Source organism: Hyposmocoma kahamanoa, unplaced genomic scaffold, assembly GCF_003589595.1.
Source record: "Hyposmocoma kahamanoa isolate Upper Pololo Valley unplaced genomic scaffold, ASM358959v1 114653, whole genome shotgun sequence".
Taxonomy (NCBI): domain Eukaryota; kingdom Metazoa; phylum Arthropoda; class Insecta; order Lepidoptera; family Cosmopterigidae; genus Hyposmocoma; species Hyposmocoma kahamanoa.
In genome coordinates, this window is record NW_020653385.1 from 1955 (window position 1) to 13507 (window position 11553).

The 11553-nt window shown below is 36.1% G+C and overlaps 1 protein-coding gene across 1 annotated transcript; it reads right to left on the minus strand.

Annotated features, from left to right (window-relative positions):
- Nucleotides 1-423: 423 nt before the first annotated feature.
- LOC113239723 lies at nt 424-8335 on the minus strand. The gene is made up of 4 exons (XM_026476815.1): nt 8144-8335; nt 6359-6514; nt 2787-2952; nt 424-672 (listed from the first exon to the last, which is right to left on the minus strand). The coding sequence occupies exons 1-4, from the start codon at nt 8231-8233 to the stop codon at nt 461-463; spliced, it is 624 nt and encodes a 207-aa protein (XP_026332600.1). The 5' UTR covers nt 8234-8335; the 3' UTR covers nt 424-460.
- Nucleotides 8336-11553: the final 3218 nt, after the last annotated feature.

An 11553-nucleotide genomic window follows, 5' to 3' on the forward strand; every position in this document is an offset into this window, starting at 1 on the left:
TTTAAATAGGTTGACTTGGGACATTTTTTCGTAGTTTTCGTATTAAACCCGTCGTCCATTTATTTGTAAGTCAATGCTTCCATGAAACTATTTTTTCGGAACTAAAATCGCGGATATTTGTTTTTTCGAGAAAGCAACATTTAATTTAATCGAGAAAGCGACTCCTTATACAGGTCTCATGGTTGATATGGTTGATGGTTGGTTGATTCTCGGGCCGGGAGAGATATTTGAATGGCCTATATTTATTTCTCTCGTGACTTTGGGTGTAATTTGTGGTTGTTTCCCTAGTGCAGGGCTATGTTTAGTGTGTGCGTTATTATTATTAAGAACACGCCATTCTCTTTTCATATTTCATTTATTTTTCTGTCTTTATATTTTTAGAAATTCTAAAATTTAAAAAAATTTTTAGTTTTCATTCAACACGAATTCCATCACAAGTAATCTTTTACTATAATAGTCGTTAGAGTTTGTTTAAAGCATGACAGCTTTCGTCACGAGAGTCGCTGTTTTCAGGCATTACGTTGTTACTGATGACAACTTCCTTGACGTCATCATGATGACCATAGTAAGTACATTCGGCTTCAGCAGCGTTGTTCTGAAACTTGAAGCATTCCTTGTCTGCCATCAGTTTTAGTTTACTCTTCACAAGCAACGCGACGTACACTTGACTACCTGGATAAAATAATAAATTAATTAAAAAGCAAAACAAAATTTAAAAATTATGTCAACAGTCGCCTATGTCAAGATGATGCTTTTGTTGTTATGATAACATATTTAGAAGTTTTTTAAAAATAACAGGACGTTTTAGACAATTATATGTGCTATATTATACGATACCGATAAGCAATAGCATGTGTAAAGTAAGTTAGCTCATAACAAGTTTTCTATTGCAATAATTATGTCAGTTACCCTGTTCTGCGTTTTTTAATTTGTAGCGTGTAACATGTAAATTTTTATTATATAAATTTATATTTTAAGCACACAGTTCCTCGAAAAGGAAAGTTAATAAATATTTTGTCTAAGTTTTGTTATAGATTAAGAAAAAATTTAATTTTGATCATTTTTTCGCAATATCAAATTAATTAAAACAGATTAAAAGCCATGGTTGGTAAAATGTTGGTAAATGCATGGTAAATGAGTAAAATGGCACTGAATGATTTGACACATTTCTTTAGAATGCAGTCGTATTTTGAAATTTACCAAAAAGGTGTTAAGTGTATGGTACGTCATGTTTTTTTGTACTCGAAACTTTGAACTGTTATATTTTGCAATTTACAAAACGGGAATAATTATTACAAAGAACCCATTTTGGACTCTTTCAAATTATTTTGTCGCGGCCGGTTGTAAATTCATATACATACGTTATATAATCTCGGTACAGAGTACTAAAAAACCACCAACTTTTTTTAAAATCGGTTACCGGAAAGTGCGCAAACCCGGATTCATCCCCTAGTTTGCCGCTATACGGGACTAGAGATAATAAAAATCGGTTCTCATTACTCAAAGTATATTGAGAGAGAAAAACACCTTGAATTGGAGAATACCAAAATCAACCATTAAAATAATTGCTTTTTATAATAAAATTTAGTCGGTATTTATAAAAATGAATCTTCAAGCGTGAACAGCTACCCTTACAGGTGAATGATTTTCTTCAAAATTAAATGTGACCACTACGGAGGTACCCTCTTTCCAGCAAAAAAAAGAATCATGAAAATCGGTTCACAAATACCGGAGTTATCGCGTAACATACATACAAAAAAAAAGAAAAAGAAAACATACCTCCGAACCTCCTCCTTTTTTGAAGTCGGTTAAAAACTAACTTAACTGCCTCCTTGGCCGAACGGTTACCATGCCGGACTGCCATGCAGAGGTCCTGGGTTCGATTCCCAGGCCGGGAGAAATATGTGTATGGCCTACATTTATTTCTCTCGTGAGTTTGGGTGTAATTTGTGGTTGTCTATGTGTGTGTCCATGGCACTCGCGACACAGGGTTTCCCTAGTGCGGGGCTATGTTGAGTGTGTGCGTTATTATTATTATTATTATTGAATAATATGTTTTATTCATAGAACTTATATCATGTTTATCCAACTATACTTATCTTAGAATAATATTGAACTCTGTACTACAAAGTAGCAAACATAGTTTAAAGATCCTTTTTAACATAACAAGTCAAAAAATACATTTGTTTGGAAAATATTTAGCTGGAAATATAAAAAAAAATATATATATGATTTTTTATAGCCGTTTAAAAACATAACCCTCCCGCAGTCGGGTAAAAAGAAAATGTTGCTTCAATTAATTTTCCCTAGTAAATAAATATAAATCCAGTAAAATTAAAAACTAAATATATGGAAATACAAATTAACCATGAACTTTTTTTAACTGGTCCAGGACTGTATAGAACTTGGGCATTGTTCTTTTAATCTATTTTGGGAATTGTAATAATGAATCACAACAATTACTATAAAGGTGATAAACAGCTAAAGTTTCCATTTTATAATAACCGACTATTAAAAAACAGGAAAAAATTTTAGGCGCCATTTTCTCAAAACTATGATCATTTGTTTGACACATTATTGCGTATCACTGTTATTGCATGTCTATCTCGCTATCTCTACCGTTAATTCCAATATTTGTTGAATATGTGAAATTAAAAAGTTATCTATAGGTTATCAATTGGTCGGTGAATCGTAACGGCTGCTTTGCCGGTGCAGAAATGTGATATCTATCTTACGATACGACGGAGACACGCGGTCAGGTCGCTCTCATAAAAATTTATACTTACCAATGAAAATGAAGAAAAATGTAATCCACATTGCAATGAAACGAATGTGACCAATATCTTGAGCATGTGCTATATGTAATCTACTTATGATGACCAAAGCAACTGTATTAATAACAATGGTAATGACTTCGTATCTTAAATATAATATCATTAATTTGTGGCGTTTCTGAAAATAAAAAATGCAAAACAGGATTAATATGCTTATTACATATACATATAGAGGTAAATTGTACGTCATTATTATATTAATTTATTTAAATAAATCTCTATATCGGTTGACTATAAATTTACATTTGTAGTTATAATCCAAGCTTATCTAAATATAATAATATATCGCATATGAAACCAAACATTGTCGTAACTGGTATTCGTGTCGTATTTTAAGTAGCAGTAGAGGTACTTGTGAAAGTGTTCGTCCAGGGAAATACTGCCACCTTACCTATTTCTGCCGCCAAGCGGTAATGTCAGCATTACTGCGTTCCGGTTTCGGTGGGTAAGGGTGTTAGTGAAATTACAGGCAAATGGGACTTGTCTCAGGGTGACGGGCGCAGATTTCTTTAATACAATGTGACGGGACGAATACCGTGCGTCTGATGGTAAGCGACACACCGCATCGCAATCGCAAGATCTGAGGGGCGCTGCCACTTCGCATAAGTTGAAAACTCGCATAAGTTTGTTGGAGTTTCAAACCGAAACGAAGTAATGCTCACATTACTGCCAGGCGGCACAAATAGGTAGCAGTCCTTCCCTGGACGAACTCTTTTAGAATGAGGTCTACTGCTACTAAAATGTTGTACAAAAATTAATTATGGCAAGCATTATGCCATCGATATGATAAGAAGAAGACAACGTGAGTTAAATGTATCTTTTTATATTACTAACCATTGACTTACAATTATATGGACGTCAGGTCCGCGCTAAAAAGTGTCCGAACTTATAGGGCGTTAAAATCGTATACAGAGCGTCATTCTCGCTATAGTCTTCGTTTGTTCGACTGACAGCGAAACAAGCAAAATTAGACAGTACTGCGATGACATTACAATTTAAATTCAACGTTTTGCTTTTTCATATTCCTTTACATGTCACTACGCTTAAATAGGTTGACTTGGGACATTTTTTTCGTGGTTTTTGTATTAGACCCGTCGTCCATTTACTTGTAAGTCAATGTTATTAACCTTAAAAATGACGAAAAAAACTTAAAAAATCTTTATGTAGCTTTTTCTCAAAATGCTGTTATCGATATTACAAGCTTTTGATTTGATACGATAGTGTTAATATTTGTTGCATCGGTTCTCCAGCAGCGCACCCAGACATTTAAGCTATAGTTTAGTTTACGATGGAACTTACGTACACGTTTAAAAGTTCCTAAATAAATAAAGATTAAAAAAAGATAGACATAAATATAAAACAATCTTAGAAAATTAAACACATACATACGTTCACCCTCAGATTACAATCACTATACAAGGCGATAAGTCGCAAGTCTGAGGCGCTTTACCAATGCACCCGTTTTTAGTAGCAGTAGAGCTCATTGTGAAAAAGTTGGTCCAGGGTAGTATTGCCACCATACCTATTTCTGCCGCCAGCAGTAATGTTAGCAATACTGCGTTCCGGTATTGAAAGGTAAGGGTGCTGATAAAATTACAGGCACATAGGACTTGTCAACCTACGCCTCAGGGTGACGGGCGCAGTGGCAGTGACCCTCAGATCCTTGCAATATAAAGCTCTGAGTGGCACTGTAATTGTCTTGGACAGGCGTGTAGTTTATCATCAGGCTCACAACTTGTTCGCCCCGTCACTTGATGTTATAAAAAAAACCGTCACCCGGAGACGTAAAGTTGACAAATCCTATGAGCCTGTACTTTATCAGCTTCCTTACCCATTAAAACCGAAAACCTTCGGCGCCTAGGTGGCTGGCAACGGGGAAACATTCAGTGGCTAAACTTATGCTCTGGAGGAAGTAAACTTATCTTCGGATTTCTTGAGTGAACGTTCGATTCGAGTGGTTTTAGAAGGCTATTCTTCCGAACATCGGGCGATAGATACCAGAGTTCCTCAGGGTTCCGTACTGCCCGCAACTCTCTTTCAGCTGCATCAATGATATGTCAATTCGAAATGCCTTTGTGTATGCTGATAACAGCACTGTTCTAGACAGGTACCTGACCAATGCAAGGGTCAGCGGAGAAGAAATCCTGTCTTGTCGAGAATCCTTGGTTAGTCGTTTGAAATTCTTCTTAAGGCAGTCTTCGAATGGGGCGATGCCAATCTTGTCAAATTTAATGCTACCAAAACGCAGGCGTGTCTATTCTTCACAAAACGGAGTCTCTTTCACCTGACTCCGACTTTTCGTGATACCATCATCATTTCAGCCAAAAGACATACACTGAACATAGGCTTCCCCCAAAGACTACCACAGCAATCAATCCTGCGCTGCTTGCATCCAGTGGATTCCCGCAGCCTTCACCAGATCATCAGTTAATTTTGTGAGTGGTCTGCCCACGCCGCGTCTACCAGGGACTCTCCCTCCAGACTGGAGGGCCTACCCCACTAAAACCCCCTCGGGTTTCCCTCTCGCCGGTTGAGTCGGCGCCGTGGGATCAGTGAACATTCACCACGACGCCGCCCGGGTTGCAATGTGCCCTGCCCATTGCCACTTAAGTTTTGCAATTCTTAGGTCCATGTCGGTTACTCTGGTTCCCTTGCGGATATCCTTATTACTGATTCGATCTCGCAACGAAACTCCGAGCGTAGACCTTTCCATTGCCCTTTGAGTGACCTTGAGCCTTCTTACGAGGCCCATAGTGAGCGACCACGTCTCAGTGCCGTAAGTCATCACTGGCAACACACACAGGTCGAAGACTTTTGTCTTGAGACACTGTGGTATTTTGGACAAGAAGATATGGTGTAATTACCCGAACGCTACCCAGCCGACGGTCTTCAGCTATCCAAGTAGATCCATTCCAAAATGGAATCCTGTCATCTAATCTGAACTTCGACAGATACATTGAATTCATGGCCAAAAATGCAGCCAAGAACCTTGGAATCCTTTCCAATCCTATCTAAAAAGGAATGGCTCTGCTAAATACCATCCAGCCTCCTTGGATTCAATCGACAAGCATGCCAAGAGGCTTATAGGTAGCTCGGAAATGGTAGAGACGAAGCTGCAGAGACTTGAACACCGCCGTAAAGTTGTCTGCTTATCGGTATTCTACAGGATATATCACGGAGAGCATGCGATGGAATTGCATAATTTGATTTCGCCTTCCTCTTTTCATCATCGGAGACGTGGGCTGGGGTTCCACTCCTATGTTATGGATTTCCCAGGATTCGCACGAAGCATTTCGCTTCCACATTTATATGGCGAGCGGCTAGGGAGTGGAATTCCCTGCCTGCGGACTTATTACTTAAACGCTATAAGTTGGACCTTTTGAAGGCGAAAATAAATAGGCATTATTAGGTGTGCATGCTGCTACATCGTCGACGTCATCGCCACTTTCCATCAGGTGAGTATTTTTTTATAAAAAAAAAGTAGAAATAGATTGTGATAATGATATTTTGGAAAGAAAACTTACCATGAACATCGCAACTATGCAAAAAACGGTCACTGAACAGTTAATTATCATCAGTGCGGCATGGCCGATGAACCAGACAAGTTCTGAAATATCAAGCATCGTCCCGTATGTCACGATTACTTTTGCAATCATCGCTGTTGGAGGGATGAAAAAAATCTGAAAAAAAATAAATTATTTGATATGATATCAGTTTCTTACTGAAAAATTAATGTCTTTCTCCTAAAAAATTGTCATTTTCCAGATGTGGCCTTGTTTGTTTGGTTTACTAGCCGTAAGTCATATTCACAAACGGGTTCGGACTTTGCCTAACGTGAGATCCTTTTGTTGTATTAAATCTTCCAGCGAACGCGCGCGGTCTTAAAGATCGCAGCGACCTTATTTTAGTCATTTTACAAAAACTATACACAATAGTGCGGCCGTGATATCCTCGAGGTGGTGAGGTACCATCCCCTTAGTACCCCTGTGACACTTGACTCAGGCGCTTATGTGTCTTTATACATGTTTGCGGTCTCCGATTCCGCGCTCGACTTGTCGTGTTTCAGAAAAATTCATGGAATGAAATTGAAACTTGGATGAATATTTCACGTTATTTGTACTGTATTACTTACAAAATGACATTATTTTATGTAACATATATTCAATTACTTATTATGATACTATTTTTTGTAGACAATGAGTTACGAAGAATCAGAATGGCTTGCAGGTGAGGCGGAAACAGAAGATGAATATGAAGATTTTGGTGATGTCAAACTATTGATACTGATAATGACAAGGTTATCGTAGTATCTGCTCATAAAAAGGTTAGATTTTTTTTATTTTGTTTTCCTTTTTATTGGAATTGAGATAGTACGAAGAATGTATGAAAAAAAAATCGTAAATAATTGTGATTTTAGAGTTTTTGTGATGATAATTTTGATTGATCTCGATAATAAAATTATAGTGTATAATAACAATTAAGATAGAAAATTTCATCTTTTTTTGTTATTTTATTGATTTTTAACGTTAACGTTTAAAATTTAATAAGTACAAAAAAATTATAAGTATTATTAACTTGTTGTTGTAACGTTCTTTTTATTTTCGTATAAACAGATAAGAGACTTCTTTTTATCAACGTCATGAAAATATTCATTTATCTTCTCAAACTAAACGCGTAAAATTGCGGTCTCACAGACCGCGCGCGTCTGCTTATGTTCGGCGCAAGGGTGCTACGACTGGAAGGTTATTGTCCATTAGAATAGAATACGAAATGAATTTTTAGACGAGTTGCCCTAGTTTGCAACAACAAAAGTAGCATGTACTTATGACAGACTGGTCGACAGACGGAAGGAGTTTTATTTTATACAGAACAAACTGCTACAGAAGTAGTAGTAGAGCTCCTTGTGAGAGAGTTCGTCCAGGGAAGTACTGCCACCTCACCTATTTCTGTCACCAAGCAGTAATGTCAGTATTACTGTGTTCCAGTTTTGAAGCGTAAGGGTGCTGGTGAAATTACAGGCACATGAGACTTGTCAACTTATGTCTCAGGGTCACGGGTGCAGTGACAGTGCCCCTCAGTTCTATGCGATTTAATGCTCTGGGTGGCACTGCAACTGTAACGGACAGGCGTGTCCCTTACCGTCAGGCGCAAGATTTGTTTGTCCTATCACTTATTATAAAAAAAACAGTACATGAATTTACTACGGAGATCACTTCCAATGAACATTATTTTGCTGTTGATCACAGTTACAAAAGGTACGTTATTATTTGATGATGTATATGGTGATGTAATACAGGTGATTAACTTACCAGTTTCAGAAACGCCCACACTATTAAACCATGTCTGATTGGTAGGCAACAGCAACATCTGTCACAATGTGGTAACTCAATATTACCCATTATTTATTACGAGTATTCTATTTGACACAATTATTTAAACACTCGTACTGCAGCAGTGCTAAAAACTTAACAAGAAATTATCACACATGAACTTTTGACGAGCACTGAGCTGAGTTCGTGATAATACTGACACGTACTGCATGATACATTATTATTGTTTGTTTGCAAGTGCTATCATTCACGAACTGATTAAATAATTACTGGGAATATTTAGTAGGCGGGACGTAATTCCCTACCAAAGCGTTTATTAAGATAAATTTGGATTTTTTTATCTGTGAAAAAATATTTTAACTAAGTACAGTTAAAATATTTTTTCACAGATAAAAAATTCTAAATTCCAACTTCGTCACGACTCTTAGGGCGTTTACACACGGCGACTTGTAACGGCGATGCAAACGCGATGTATCAGCGATGAGGTCGCTAATCGTATAATATAATAATAAATATAATGGGTAGACTTTTTAGAAAACAAAGTAATATCTGAGATTACTGCTGAAGATGGAAATAAAACAATTATAATTTACAGTGACGGTTGCACGTACCAAAATAGGAATTGTATTTTATCCAATGCTCTTTTGAATATCGTCATGAAGCACAAGAATATAGCCATAGAACAAAAAAATTTAGAAGTTGGTCACACCCAAATGGAAGCAAATTCTTCAGCATTCAGTCCACCTTCTACTTCAGTCCAAATAAAGCAGAAGCCATCTTTGTTTTTTAAATTAAAAAAACAAAGATTGTGAACTTGCAGCTTAGTCTTATAATATAGTGTACTGACATTTGATTTTGGTGCCATTAATACTGCTTGTAAGTCTACTATAAAAACGTAGTTGTTGACTCCCTTCTTGTCATTTTCTCAATATGAACCCTGTATTCTTTTTCTGTAACTGTCCCTACTTTATAACATGCGCATTTCTCGCATTGGTCTTTTTTCGGTTTAAATAGTGCCAAATTTTTGCTTTCAAATACGTTCGAGAATAGACATTTGGAAAGGGATTTTATATTTCGCTTTTTACACCAATCGTCAACATAAAACTGGTAGAGGGCTTCTTTAGAATTCCATTCTGGAAGTAAGTATAACTTTTGTGATGTTGCTCGACAATAATGAGATTCCATTACAGGAAGAGCGTCCAGAAATTGAATTAGCGATTGTTTGGGCTCCGAAACAGATTCAGATGATTGTCTTGGACGTCTCAATGTACTAGGAGGTTGCATTGAAAACTCCTGTTTCCAATTCTGTACAGTCCACCTTCCTAAATCTAAAGTGTTCAAAAACATCTTTCGACACACTTTGACATTTTCATCATTGACTTTCAGATGATAAAGAAGGGTTTTAGCTCTTTTTGTTGTCTCTTTAGTGTTTCTATTTCGAGGCCGGACTGTCTTCGTAGATGTAACCCACTCATTGATGAGGGTCTTTTTTTCACCCCAAGAAAGGCTCCAAAATTGTTTGAAAATTTCTTTCCTTACCTTCATATATTGTGTCACATTTTAAAGAACTATACTTCCCAATTTTACAGGTGCATCTTGATTTAATGGAACGTGCTTCTTTTGGTTTAATGTAAGTCCAACAGTCTTCTTTTTTCTTTCTTCCAAAATATGTTTTACCTTTTTCTCTTCTTTGTTTATTCTTTTCAGAAATCCATTCCTTTTTATCAACTTCAAAACGTTTTTTTCGTTTCTTACTTTTGTTTATTTTACTAAGCGAGTCGGAGTCAGAGTCAGAATAAGGCACGAGTTTCTTGTCTGTATCACTATCATCCGATATCGGTGGATTAGGTACAACGTGGTTGGTGTCAAAAACAGGTATTTTTCCTAAAGGGCTGGAATGCATATTGTTTGTTAATGAAATGTTTGACGTTGCATCTGCGGTATTACAAATAGTTTGAAGTGGATTTAGGCTTTGTTCATAAGATATTATTTCAAATATTTGTCTAGCATGCATATCTGAACTATTTATGTTGTTTGAGGTCAAAATATTAGTTGCTTGTGATTCTATTTGAATTTGTGATGGGACTATAATTAAATTCTCATTTGTAATGGAAGTATTGTACACATTATGCACTGAACTTGTAGAATTGTACGGATCATAAGAACAAATTGTATCAACATCTTCGAAAAAGTCTATGACTTTATTTTGATCATAATTTGACTCTGAAAATATATTTAATCCATCCAATAATTCAGAAGCCTTGGTGGCCATTTCTACAATTTTTTTCTCGCGTGGCATCCTGAAAACGAGAGCAAAAACTTTTTTTTAAATAAAATTACATAACAAAACTAATAATACACAGACAGACCTAAAACATATTTTACAATTGATTGTGCATTTATTTATCACATTTGTATAAATACTTTAATGAATTAAATCCTTTACCTATTAAGTTTAATGAGTTTAATCAGTAAATCAATAAAAAATATGAAATCGATAAACTGCTAAATCCATTAACATATAGGATATTAGAGTACGTAAACCTGCCAAGTCCCTAATATTTAGGTTACGAGTTGAATGTATTTAAAAACGCTTGATTAGGATACTATATGAAAATTAACTTGCAGATAAAACAAAATAAACTTACCTTGTTAACAATTTTCTTGTTCACTCACCCAAATATCACTAAATATTTAAGTAAAACATTACTAAACTTTGAACGTGTTGCAACAGGCACATTATCAGTACAAAACTGGGCGCCCAGTAGGACTTAGCAGTTTTTCAATGTGTAGATTTGCAATTGTTCAGAAATCAGATTTTCGGGCATGGCATTTTTTAACCTTTTTAGGTTAATATCGTCTTTTTACCTTTACTATAAGGTAGGTAATCGTCTGAACTTTTTGACCGGTACAAAAAGTAATTTTGCCAAAAAATGGACTTAGCAGGTTAACGAATTAGGCCGACGAAAAGTGCCCCATAATCTTTACCAAAAATAAAGTGAGTTTTTAACCGACTTTAAAAAAGGAGGAGGTTTTCAATTCGACAGTATGTTCTTTTCTTTTTCTTTTTTCTTTTTTTTTGTATGTATGTTACGCGATAACTCCGGTATTTGTGAACCGATTTTCATGATTCTTTTTTTGTTAGAAAGGGGGTACTTCCATAGTGGTTCCATTTCATTTTGAAGAAAATCATCCACCTCGAAGGGTGGCCGTTCAGGCATGAAGATTCATTTTTATAAATAGCGCCTAACTTTAATTTAGGAGCAATTACTGTAATGGTTGATTTTGCTATTTCTCCAATTCAAGGCGTTTTTCTCTCAATATACTTTGTGTAGTGTCGTAGTGAGAACCTATTTTTATTATCTCCAGTGTCAAGTCCTGTATAGTGG

Coding starts and splice junctions, on each gene's coding strand:
- LOC113239723 (XM_026476815.1), bottom strand. CDS start 8,233: ATGGGTAATATTGAGTTACCACATTGTGACAGATGTTGCTGTTGCCTA. Junction 2,953..6,358: donor GCATAGTTGCGATGTTCATG/GTAAGTTTTCTT, acceptor TTTTATTTTCAG/AAACGCCACAAATTAATGAT. Junction 673..2,786: donor ATTTTTCTTCATTTTCATTG/GTAAGTATAAAT, acceptor TATTTTATCCAG/GTAGTCAAGTGTACGTCGCG.